Source organism: Nothobranchius furzeri, chromosome 10, assembly GCF_043380555.1.
Source record: "Nothobranchius furzeri strain GRZ-AD chromosome 10, NfurGRZ-RIMD1, whole genome shotgun sequence".
Classification (NCBI taxonomy): Eukaryota; Metazoa; Chordata; class Actinopteri; order Cyprinodontiformes; family Nothobranchiidae; genus Nothobranchius; species Nothobranchius furzeri.
In genome coordinates, this window is record NC_091750.1 from 64,312,042 (window position 1) to 64,325,021 (window position 12,980).

At 41.0% G+C, this 12,980-nt stretch overlaps 2 protein-coding genes across 3 annotated transcripts in view; one reads left to right on the forward strand and one right to left on the reverse strand.

Annotated features, from left to right (window-relative positions):
- The window catches only part of LOC139072261 (craniofacial development protein 2-like), a 243,932-nt gene that overhangs the window by 37,112 nt on the left and 193,840 nt on the right, over nucleotides 1-12,980 (forward strand). The window lies entirely within an intron of this gene.
- The window catches only part of mtus2a (microtubule associated tumor suppressor candidate 2a), a 54,306-nt gene that overhangs the window by 9,709 nt on the left and 31,617 nt on the right, over nucleotides 1-12,980 (reverse strand). For both annotated transcript variants that reach the window (XM_015961699.3, XM_015961698.3), the window contains exons 5-8: nucleotides 8,360-8,524; nucleotides 3,190-3,288; nucleotides 740-927; nucleotides 528-653 (exon numbers count right to left, since the gene is read on the reverse strand). In XM_015961699.3, the coding sequence (XP_015817185.3) occupies nucleotides 528-653; nucleotides 740-927; nucleotides 3,190-3,288; nucleotides 8,360-8,524 (578 nt within the window). The remainder of the gene's footprint in view (nucleotides 1-527; nucleotides 654-739; nucleotides 928-3,189; nucleotides 3,289-8,359; nucleotides 8,525-12,980) is intronic.

Consider the following 12,980-nt stretch of genomic DNA (forward strand, 5'->3'; position numbering starts at 1 on the left):
AAATGGATATGCCCAGTGCTGTGCTGACGGCATCCAGAATCTGACCTGAATACGAAGCAAAGCAAAACACACCATTAACTCAGCGTCTGACCGCTGCCAGCAGAGGGAGCTCAAACCTACCAGATAACCCCCACCACCTGTCTAGTCAGAGAATGCAGACAGCAACCATGAGAGTCAGACAGGTCTATGACAGACAGCCTCAGAGGCTAAATGGTCCCATCAGGCGGATCGGGATGGAACCGGCTCAGTGACACACTGAACTCTCATGGACCCTCTTCTCAGCCTCAATCACTCTTCCTCATCTTGCTGAAGCTCACCTTGCGGTGTTAAATATTGTATCTGTCCTTGAGTTCATGAACGCTATGCTACTCAGCTCAGAGTGAATGAAAGTACTAAGTGCTCCTAAAGGGTCACTGTGATAAAAAATGACAGTGATGAACTCTCTACTGATAATCATTTTGGTTTTTTAAGTAATTTCTTTAGATAAAATGTCAACAAAGCTTTCAGTATCATTTCATTTTGCCCACCTTGAGGCAATAATGCTGACTGGTGATGATGAAAGCTTCGAGACCTAAAGACATCTTCTTCAACTCATCTCTTAGAGCCTTCAGCTGCACCTCCTGTTGCTCACAATGCCCCTGCAGCCTCTGAACCTAAGCAAAACAAGAAATAGAAGAGAATGAAACCAAAAGAAAGCAAACTTTGAGTAGTAGTGAGACTGATTTCCTCCTGAGCCCACCTCCTGCCTTTGCTCCTCCTTTTTTCTCTCCTCTTCCTGCTGTTCTTTCTCTTTCTGCTGAGCCTCCTCTTTCTCGCGCTGCAGGTTCTCCTGGAGTTCCTGATGCGGTCTCAGGGGGTTCACGCGGCGTGGTGACCCTGAAGGAGTTGAACCTCGAATGGCGGCTGCAGGCCGCTGACCGGCCTGGACTGTGGGAAGGAGAAAAGCAAAAAGCGTGCTTTCCCAAGGACAAATGTTGCTTCTGGTCTTGATTTAAATATTTAAATGACATCTCACATGTGTCATGATCTAAATTCTAACCCTGAGTGATAATGGTGCTGATGAGGATTAAATCAAACGAGATTTGACTTGACCTGACCTGCTGCTAATGATGGCGTTCACAGTGATAAATGACTGTAAGGTAATTGGATCTTCTCGGCAGAGGAAGTCTGGTTCTGGTGTTCTAGCTGATCTAGGCTCCTGATTAATGCATTTGGCAACAAATGAGGTTCAGAAACCGTCGGTGTGACTGTAAAAACACAAACATGCACACTAATTTTCTGTGTGCAAAACCATTAGTGTAAGTAAGGTCTCCATCCACTAATGATCAACCAAACAAGATGCTTAAAAGCCATTTTCCCCTTGAGGAGCATAAACATAGGTGGCAGCTGACTTACAAGGGAGTCTGTTAACCTCTGTGTGTGTCGTCACCTTGTCATGTGATGTAAAAAAAAGCTTTGCAACAGGGGTTTTCCTCTTTAATTTACCCTCTCAGATACCAAAGCATTTGAATGGCTGCATCTCTGCATCTCTTTCCCCATCTGAACCATTCAGACCTATTCAAATATGTGTAAGTGGTTTCCATGACAACACAAGGCAGGGTTTGGGGTGCAGGGGTCCTAGGTAATAAGTGAAGAATTGAATGGAGGAATAGGGGGTGGAGAGAGAAAAGAGAGAAAGGTGTTGTGAGAGGAGGGTGGGGGTGGGGTGGTGGTTAGCAATTGGCTGTGATGATGATCAATGTCGGAGAGCAATCAAGTGCGAGTGATGAACTGGACCGAAATATGGCAAGAAAAAATTATTAGGCTTGAATTAAGAAAATGTGCAAAAAATGTGCAAAAGTCCTGTATTATTGCCTAAAAACCACATTCCTACAAACACGTGTCGTCCCACACACACCTATAGAAATCTGTAGGCTTCGTCTGAAAGGTTAGAGCAAGGGTCCTGAATACAAAATGAGAGTGAAAGGGAGACAGATGTGGAATACCAACATCAGCAACAATGGGAAAAGAGATGACGCCACACCCGGGGTAGAGCAGCGTGATCATTTGTTTTATGGGCTGTTCTTAAAGGTACTGAGGCCGAAATGTTCCTAGGAGGGTCGTTGTTTCTCCTTATTCTGACACGTGGCTGAGAGCGAGTGAAAGAAACGCTACAGTCTTTGTCTGTAAATCTCAGTAAAACAAAAGAAATGCTACAAAGTACGAAAAAATAAGGAAGATGAGAGGAAATAATGTCAAAATGTAAAGTGAAGAAGAGAAAAGAGATGTTGGGAGGTCTGCTGCAAGGCTGTGACACAACTGCAGAACTGAGAAAAGGAAAAGTCTAGACAGCATTGATTAAATCTCTACGGCCTGCACCAGATGGGTGAAGAATGGGTGTAGCTGGATTAATATTACCTATTATAAAGATGAGCTACAGGAAGTAAGTAAGTAAGTAAGTAAAGTTTATTTATATAGCGCCTTTCACAGATATAAATCACAAAGCGCTGTACAACATGAGTAAAATCAGGACAAATACCTCAAACCAATAAAAACACCATAAAAACAATAGCAGTGACAACAATAGTAACCAAAATCAGGAGTAAAAACAAAGTGAAGGTGTGAACAAGAACAAAGCCATCTTTTAGAATATTTAGCGGGGGAAGCCTGGATGAAAAGGTGAGTTTTAAGATGTTTTTTGAAGACCTCTACAGATTTCAAGAGACGGAGATTTGAAGGCAGACTGTTCCAAAGTCTGGGGGCAATAGTCTGAAAGGCCCTGTCCTCTTTGGTTTTTAGTCTGGTTCGAGGAACAGCCAGGAGGTTTTCAGATGTGGATCGGAGGTTCCGTGAGGTGGTGTGTGGGGATAAAAGCTCAGATAAATAGCTTGGAGCCTGGTTGTTAAGAGCTCTATAGGTCAGCACTAAAACTTTAAACTGAATTCTATATTCTACCGGGAGCAAGTGGAGGGACTGTAAAACTGGGGTGATGTGAGCTCGTCCACTGGATTTGGTTAGGAGTCTGGCTGCTGCATTTTGGATGGCTTGAAGGCGTGAGAGGGAGGTTTTGCTGAGACCAGTAAAAAGAATGCACAGTAAGAGAGTAAACTATAATAAAACACCATTACCATTGACAGTGTTTTTAGGTTAGTAACCCGTACACTGTGTATAAATGGGAATGGTTGCTATGGAAACGTAAGACAACCTTACCTGGAGACTGAGGTTTTGGAGGAACCACTGCCAGCCGCTTTGGAGACGAAGGGAGAGAGCGTGTGACCTCTGAACTCCTCTGAAACTCCTTCCTACCAACTGTCAATACACAGACAACATGAATCAATGCGTATTTAAAACCTCATCAGGTCCCATTTTAACTGGTTTAAACTATTTGTTGCTTTATTATTACATTTATTTATTTATTACACCTTCTCAGTGGCCTAGTGGTACAAGTGTCCGCCCTGAAACTGGGAGATCAGGGGTTCAAATCCATTCGGGTCACACCAAAGACTTTAAAAATGGAACCCAATTCCTCCCCGTATTAAGGGGTTGGATTGGGGGGGGGGGTTAGACCACCAAAAAGTTCCCGAGTGCAGCTGCAGCTCCCCACGGGGATGGGTCACATGCAAAATCCTTTCACATGATGACTAACGTGACTTAAACTTTATTTACAAGATTATATTCATGTAATAAGTAATATATAATTATGAATAAACTTAAAAAAAATACAAAACAAGAGAAGTAGTACATTATTTTAACCCTTTAACTGATATTTTAGTCCCGATATCTAATAGGGACTGTTGCGTCCCAGGCTGTCTAGCAGACCTGGGGTAACAAGTTACGGCACCAGCCGTAACAGGGACTTTATCTAATTCTAAAAAATGTATTTTCACATTTAAATAGAAAGTTAAACATCGTCCCTTTACATCTGAATCATCTTAACTGTATTTTTACACTATTATTACCTTAAATTATGTTATTAACACTGCTGTCCCAATTGACAAATGAACAAAACTGCAAAAAGAGCATTGCTTTTCCCTTGTTGTGGCTATTAAAGGGGCTGCATGCTTGCTTAGTATGGGGATTGCTGTAAAGTCACGGCACATCAAGTCAGTGACTTGAGAGCGACAGCTGTACGGTAAAGCACGGTGGTGGCGGTATCATGCTACGGGAATTTTGACAAATTAATCAAAAAGGGGGATATTTTTGAAAAGAATAATGTACTAATGAATTTTAACCCTACTATGACCAATAGAAATAACCAATAGCCCAATAGCAAAATAATAAGTCACTGCACACTTACAAGAATCATTATTTCAAGCATGTTTGTCTTTATTCAACTTCTTCTTCATAGTTTTAAATTTCCCTGCTGGCCCTCTCTTCTCATCTCTTGATTACCCCCTACTGTGTAGAACTACAAACGTCAAGATCATTAGTCAAAAAGAAAATGTGTCCAACATCTTAAATATCTTTAGGAACTTTGTGCACATCACATACTAAGCACATTTTTTGTGCTTACATGAGCTCTCCTGTGAGACATTAACTCCGCTGCACAGTTGGTGAGGTGTAAGTGTGTGTGTGTGTGTGTGTGTGTGTGTGTGTGTGTGTGTGTGTGTGTGTGTGTGTGTGTGTGTGTGTGTGTGTAAACGAGCAGCTGATTTTAAAGGATAACTGTTAGATGTGTTGCACAGAAGTTCAAAATGATGAAAAGTGAAAAAGGAAGAAACTGTGTGAAGCTGGAAAGGTTTGCAGAGAGCCTGTCGTGACAGAGAGTTGAGGAAAAAGAGAAACTAATTAAACCCGTTAAGGGGAAGAAGCCTCTGGTTCTTAACAAGTCCCATGAAACTAAGGAGAGATACTTCAGGCCTTAGGAGACAGCATTTGTGTGTTCACTGGGCATGATCACACGTTGCTCGGAGAGGGACTCGTATGTCAGGGAAAACAAATCAAATCACACCACTCGGCATTTGACTTTAAAAGCTCTTGAAGGAAAAACCATCAGAATTTGCTGTTGTCTTCTTGTTTGGAGCGGGTAACTAGTGCTCATGAAGAAAGTCACTTACTTTTAGAATAATTTCAGGTTCATGTATTTTTGGCTGGCATTTATGTTCAGACACTGGAACTCTTTGAATAAAATTTCTGGGGAAAGTCGGCAGGAAGCTCTTTGAATGACCTCAGTTTAGAGAAACAGATTCGCTCTGACCAAACTGATGGGCTAACGGCTAGTCTGAGGAGCTGGCGACCAAAGGGCATTGCTGCTACAAAAAACATCCTTTTCAACAAATATCACAATGTTTTAATACCTTTGAATCAATCAATCAATCAGTCAACCAATCAATCAATCAATCAATCAATCAATCAATCAATGCTTATTTATGAAGGGCTTTTCATACTAGTGCATCTCAAAGCGATGTCCAAGATTAAAAAGTGACCCCACAGTCACTTTCCAAACTCTTCCCTCATAGAATAAATGCAAGATGCCTTCAACACCTCCCTCTCCTATCCCTCAATCCCATTTCATGCAAAAGATACAGTGAAAGGACATGGTTATGTATGCGTGGCCTTAGATATTTTGGATAGCATCATTATTTGCATAGTTTTCTTCATTGATCTGACTTTTGACCGTAATACTCTCTTACACAGACTATCTCATATAGGTCTGTCTCTTTTTGCTGTGAGTGATTTGGCAGCTCTCTAACCAATCGTGTCCATCAGCTAACGGCCCTAAAACATCTTGTCAGAACCACTTACTATGGCAAATGGCCTGTAATTAATACAGCACCTTCTATAGTTCTATATCCCCCCAATGCACTTTACAACACAACCAGTCCCAAGCACATACATTAACCCACTGATGGAGATGAGCTCCACAGTAGCCAGAGCAGCCCTGGGGTGAAGCTGCTGAGCATTGGCAGCACAGTCCCTCCAACCACCACCATTAACCCTTCTGTTACAAGGCAGGCACCTCTAAAGGTGTACCTTAAGGCTCCATTTTGGGTCCAACTCTATTCTCCAGCTACATTAATGATGTTGCCAAAGCTGCCGGTGGTTCTCAGATTTGGATGTATGCTGATGATACCATGTTGTACTGAGGTGGTTCTTCTCCCATCTCTGCAACAGCTACTCTTCAGCTCAGCCTCACCTCTGTTGAGCAATCCTTTCGTAACCTCCATCTCTGCCTTAACTACAAGAAGGCCAAATAACACAAATACCATCAACAGACATAATCAAAATGTCTGAGATGTGACGAAGTCACTGCTTTGCAAGTCACAAGTAAGTCACAAGTCTTTCCAGTCAAGTCTCAATTTAAGCCCAAGTCAAAGACAACTAAGTCCAAGTCGAGTCCAAAGTCAATGATGTGGAAGTCTAAGTTAAGTCCAAGTCCTTAACTTTGAATTTTCAGGTCATAATCAAGTCATCTGTCCAACTTCAAATTAATGATGATAATAAATAAATTCCAGAAATAAAGCTTCTTAAAACTTAAATTATTTGATCAAACAAGCAAAAAATGCAACTGAAGTTGATGATAAATAAAGAGCTGCTGCATTTAGCAGTAAATCAAACCCAGAACGTAGAATGATTTATGACTTTTGTCCAGGTCGTGCCACTTTTGTGCTAAAATATCAAATATGCTCAAGTCATCATCAAGTCAACAGATGCAAGTCCAAGTCAAGTCGCAAGTCATTGGCATTCAAGTCCAAGTCAAGTCGCAAGTCTTCATAGATTTTATCAAGTCAAGTCAGAAGTCATTAAAATAATGACTCGAGTCCAAGTCATGTGACTCGAGTCCACACCTCTGCAAAATGTATTTTTTAATTGTTGTTTTCAGACATTTAAACACAATTTAGTTTGCACGCTACAGTCTGCAGGTTAGTTTTCACAGAAAAAGTAGCTTCTGCGCACACTTGCAGCTTGACAGTGACTTTGTTCATCAATAATTTACAATCCACTTAAATTCAGTTCAGGGTACGGAGGGTGAGGGGAATCTTTTTACTGACACCCAAAGAGGGGAGCGAAAACCGCTGTCTGACAGCACTGCTTTGTTACGCTGTCCAAAAGGCTTTTTGCTCCAACTGAAGCCACAAAGAGAGAAATAAAGGAAACATGTCTGGGTTTCGTGTTGAGTTTTCAACCAGACACTATAAAAGTTTAAACACATCCAACAAGTGTGACTGAGTGAAGTGTGATGCTATAGGGGCCTCTGGTGTTACCAAAACTAGGGAAAAACTGTAGTGTGTGAAAATTATCGCCGGCAGAAAGTGTGCTGCTGCCAAGAAAGCCAGAGCTGGGTGTTTTTGCTTCTCGGCTCTCTTACTAGAGAAGCTAAATCATTATCTTTAATCTTTGTGTTTCCGGATTTTCTTGAAAAAAAGAACAACTTTTATTATGAAGGGTGTATACACTGTAAAAAATGAAATGTTGAATTTATTTAACCAAGTTATGTCAACTGGTTCTGCTGGTTAAATGTAAAGAGTAATACACATTTCCTTCTAACATAACAACATATAACTATGTATTTTATGTATATTTACATTTAAAGGTGCATGAAGAAAGAATGACATCCTTTGGTCAAGTTTGGGTACTGCAGTCCAAAAACCACAACAAACAAGTTCACTCTGAGCAACAGTTAGCAGTTACAGGTCAGAACCAGAAGATTCTAGATGACGAGCAAATACGAGTCATACACAGCTAGCTGATGCTGATGTTTAAATAAATACATTTCACTTTAATGTAGAGTTGTTAGTAATAGAAAATAGTAGCTTGAGATATTTTTAGAGGTGTCTATTTTTTTCTAATTCACTGTTAGCATTGTCAGCTTAACGGTAGCCTATTTCATCTGATATTAGAGGAAAACAAAAACTGTTTTACTTTTATCTGCTAATATATTTTGCTACTGGGCCACTCCACTTATTGGCATCCATTCTGTCCACAACACCGCTGCTCTTTGCCAGCTGGTGTTGAATTTCAAATGCCAGCACAGCAGTATATGCTGGTGAAGGATTGGCGACATTGCTGGCACTAATATGACTGGCTTTGGAACCAGGAAGTATAGAGGCAGGACAGATTGTAAACAAAGACTAAGTCCCTCTTTGGCCTTTCTAAAAGGATTAAAACTGACAACTCCTCAGATGGCTGAGAAGGAAGTCTGTTTCAATTTAACCCTCGCAACGTGATTGAGACATTAGATTTTTTTCAGTGGAAAATTTTTACTTATTGCACCTTTAAGCAAATAGGTTTAGTGGAACCGACTGATGTAACTTGAATAGGTAAATTCAAATTTTCATTTTTAGAGTGTAGAAATAATTGATGAAATAAATTATCATTTTAATAGGGTTTTTCTGTGGAAGCAGAAAAAAGTTGAAGAAGAAAAAAATATTCTCCTAACCTCCAGGGGAGCTCCTGGGCTGTGGAGGCAGGTAGCGCCGTGGCAGGGCCGGGGTGGAGGGCGGCTGGAGGCTGCTGCTGCGGCATGGTGCCGCTCTCTGGTGATCTGCTGACAAAGGGCTTGCCGCCACTCTGTGGAGACGAGGATCCTCACTCACAGTCACACCTGCAACACATCAAGTTCAATAAGCCTTCATCCATCAAACACCAAATCTCACTATTTGCCGTACGTCAGCCTCTTTCCACTCCTTCATCTGCTCCGTAATATGTCTGACTTTAGGCTTACTGGACTGAACAATGGCTTGTTACTTTAGGGTCTCACTGCTGCCCCCATTTGTTTTTTGTAACCTGAAGGAATTAACTTCCCCTGAAAACAGTGTGCACACACAAGCGCACATTCACACAGGGATCACTGCAAGATTGGGTCTTTAGTGGACCTATTTTATACGAAATGACTTGTATATAGGTTGCCCATGGGTGAGCCAAGCTCATCTCCACATAACGGATCAATACTAACACAACAGATTGCCTGCAGGCATGTGACAAACACGGATGAGCAAACTCATTTGAAGCTGTTTGCAAAAAAAGAGCTATAAGGTTGTAATGAAGTCTTTCTGCACCACTTGTGTCTTTGAGTCCTGAAATGACAGAATGAGTTTGAATAAACAAAACACACACACACACACACACACAAATCTTTCCTTACTGTATTTCTTTTGGTTTTACATTTTTTTGTCATATGTTGTGCCAAAGCCCTCATGAGCTGGGGATTAGAATAGCTCGCTGCAGGGATGCTCATCTATTCAGAGGAGCAGCTACATGCCAGGAAACTGATTGTTTGGTTGACCAAACAATTCCTACTCATGGTGCAGAAAAGAAAAGAATATACATGAACAATGATCACATCAGAAGGCTTTTGCTAATCAGAATACAATACTATTACAATTGAATCTCTTTCTGTTGTTGTATTTGTTTTATCCTTTTATCTTATGTCGTCTAATTGTTCTCTTGGATAGCTCTTTGGTCACTTTTAGGTGCTTTATAAATAACGTTGGCTTGGCCTTTCCCCAGAAGATCTGAACTTTAGTTTTGTATAGAAACAAGTCTCTTCTAGTCTGGCAAGCCAGACTAAATAAACATAATATTTAAACTTTGCAAAGCAAGAATGTGGTCTAGTTCACCAGGCTATGTCTCTTCCTGATCCAGAATACAAATCATTTTGTGACACAATAAATGATCCAGGAGTTTAAAGAGCAAGTCACCCACAAATAAACTTTTTTTTGCTGATAAACTAAATAAACGAGTGTCTAATCGTGCTGCAGACACGTGTCGTCAATAATTTGGCACTTCAGTGCATCTTAGTTAAAATTTAAATATTCTGCCTAAAACTGGCAGTGTTGTGCCTTTGTCAGGTAAAAACTCTGCACTGTATTTTAATTTAAATCTGCCACCGCTATTGGCTAAGAGGTATGCTATGATGTAAACTGGTGCATTATGATGTCACAATGCTGTCGTGAGCCTGTGTGTGTGTATTTGTTAGCGGCTCAGCCTTCTCGGTCTGCCAAGCAACAGCATTTGTTGCATTTTTCAAACATGAAGTGGGAGTGGAGTTAAGGTTGGTTTATGCTTGACGCATCCGCGAGGTTCGCACGGCGAAATTGCGTCATTTTAACAACCACGCCCCTCCACCGCGCCTCCGCACGGCCAAAATTTTCCGCACCGCGCACCTAAGAAATTTTCTAACCACGCGGACGGTCGGATGCAGAAAAACATGGCGGACTGGCAAGAACTAGTATGGCAGAGGTTCGTAAATACAGACATTTGTATGATTCAGCTCTCAAAGATCACCATGATCAACATGTTGTAAATAATTCTTGGAGAGAAATAACTCGCACTGTCGGAAAAGACGAGGACGCTGTTAAAAATGCTGGAATGCCATGTTGTAAACAACAGTAATTTCTACTTCTACTATGGTGTAGTGATGTATGCATGCCGTAGAGCTCCATGCTGCCCCCTACAGTTTGGGAGAATATTGGTTCACCGCAGAGACGAGCCGCATGAACCATAAACGCTGCAAGTTGTGAAGCACGTTCCATCCGCGAGCCGGATCACCAAGCGGAAAGTAAACGCGTCAAGCATAAACCAAGCTTTAGACTCTGGTAGGGCTTGACTTGCTCTTTAAAGGTGTGGAACACTTTTTAAATAAATATATTTGCAGTGGTCTTTAGAAGGAATTGTAAGTCGTATTCAGGGGGGAAATGTCCCGGTGCACCATTTTCAGGAAGCCAGATCAGATTAGAGCTTCAGATGTTTGGATTTGGAGTGTTATTTCCTGATATTTGGACATCTCACCTCAGATTGGATAGGGAGATTTAGTCTCCTTCCATTCTGGTCGACTCATGGGAGGAACAAAAAATTGAGTGCAAGTGAACGGGGCTAAAAGAGTGATTTTCTAATCCACTTTGCCTGACGCCCTGAATGTTGTTCTTAAATTTAATTGAAAAGTAATGATGTGTGTTTCGACCACACTAGTCAGGTACTTTGAGATTTACAAGCTCGTAAAAGTTCATAATTAGCATGACTACAAATCAGAAGTCAATATGTCGCACATACATCACCACAGAACCTCCTCTTCCCTAGCGTAGCTGCTACTCACCACATGGCCAGATTTATGGTGGTTCTTTCTTTCTGAAGGAAGAAAATCAAGTTCGCTAAACTTGCAGCCATTTGTCCTCTGCTCTTCTCCATGTCTTGTTTGATGACGTCAATTTGGTGAAGCACATTTGTTGTCCTGGACGTATTTTCACTCAAAACCAAAAATAACGTTTCCCCCCATTCAAAAATAAGTGCTTTCTTGCCATTAGAATAAGTCTTTAAAATTCACAGACATCATATGTGAAATCCATGGCACATAAACAGAATTATAAAACAGCGTTTTTAGCTCCATTTACTTGCATTCATTTAAAAAAAATTCCAGGGACACATGGTCCAGGAGTAGGTGGGCTTTTCTTAGACTCCCTATATCAGCAACATGACTCTACCATTGACTCCATTTGCTTTGCAATGGTGATGTTTCATCTCCACAAACACAAGCTTGGAGGAGTTCTGCTGTGTGGTGGCATTGCTAATGCTAATGATGAACTCATTCACTGCTAGACCTTTCCTGATCAGAAAAGCCCTTCGCTGCAAGCGTTTTTCAGCGTTTTCAGTTTTTTTAAGAGTCACAGAACGTTGCGCGTTAGGACGATGTCGACGCCAAAACTACCAAAACAACCAAAACAAGGTGGAGACTCACCTCTTACATCAGGAAGAATCCGCGCTTTCCGAGCGTTATCCGTTCTTTCTTAATCCGTTGTCGAATTGTGATCGGCAGAAGCTTTTCCGGTTGGCGCTTCCCTTTTTTTTTTACAGCATCGGCCCAAAATGATCTCCCAACATGATCACATGACGTGTGACGTACGCATGATCGGCTTTAGAGCTGGGATGTTTGTTCTCATGGTGCTGGGGCTCGTTCCGACGCCCATACAGTGAACGGTTGGATTTAAAATGACGGCTTTTGTCATCAATGGCAGTTAATGAGTTAACATTTTTTATTCGAGACGTTCTCTGCTGTTTCCTGGACGCTAAACCAACAACAGCCTTCCCCGTCGCGAGTCACGATGGGTGAGTCCATGAACGTCAAGCGACAGTGTGACCTAGATCTGTCAGGCTTTTCAAATCCTAGAGTTTCACCGTCTATTTTCTATCAAAAGCTAATGCAGAAAATAGGTGTAGGAGACTATTTTCATGTTCAGGCTGCATGAAAAACTCAGTGACTGATTATAAACTGAAATATTCATTAAAAATATTTTTGAGTGTTCCACACCTTCAGACCAGATAATATTATCATGAAAACTGACTTTTTTCATGATAATATTGTATTTATTTTATTATGTTTATATTTTAGGAAACCTGTTTAACCATGAAATTTAAATAAAAATGATCAATTGTTCAACGAAATGTTTGTCTTACTTACAGTCTAAACAATCCCAAGCTGAAATGTAAACCACGCACTAATACACACAAAGCCTTGGGTTTTGAGTCAGAATCTTTCAGATAAATAACACATTTTTAACAAAAGTAACTTTTTTTTTTGCTTTTTAACGACAGAAATGATGAACAAATGCCTGACTGGAGCTCTGTGATCTTAGCAGACACGGATCAACTGGCATGTTGGATGAGTTCATTTGTTAAAGGTCATGTGAGCTCCCTGAGAACAGAGCAGAAACGGCGAGGCTGTGAGGATGCTGCTACAGAGTTTCCGAAATATTATCAAGAAAAAGCAACCTGGCATGCATATCTGATGGAGACAGAATAAGGAAGAGGCTGTCTGCATATAATGAGGAGGAAATCGTTAAAAAGATGGATAACGGTGCATTGAATGGAAGCTTTTTGCATGTATTGAAGGAGACAGATGCAGATTTTCCAGCTCAGCTGGAGACCAATTTATTTAAGAAGATAAATAAAGAAGCAGAATTGAATCTTGGTGTTTTTATCTGATGAGAATGAAACAAACACTGAAGCAGCTAAACGACAGATGCAGGTGTCATTTAAAGAATATTTTCTGTGAGCTGTTCTCAGCT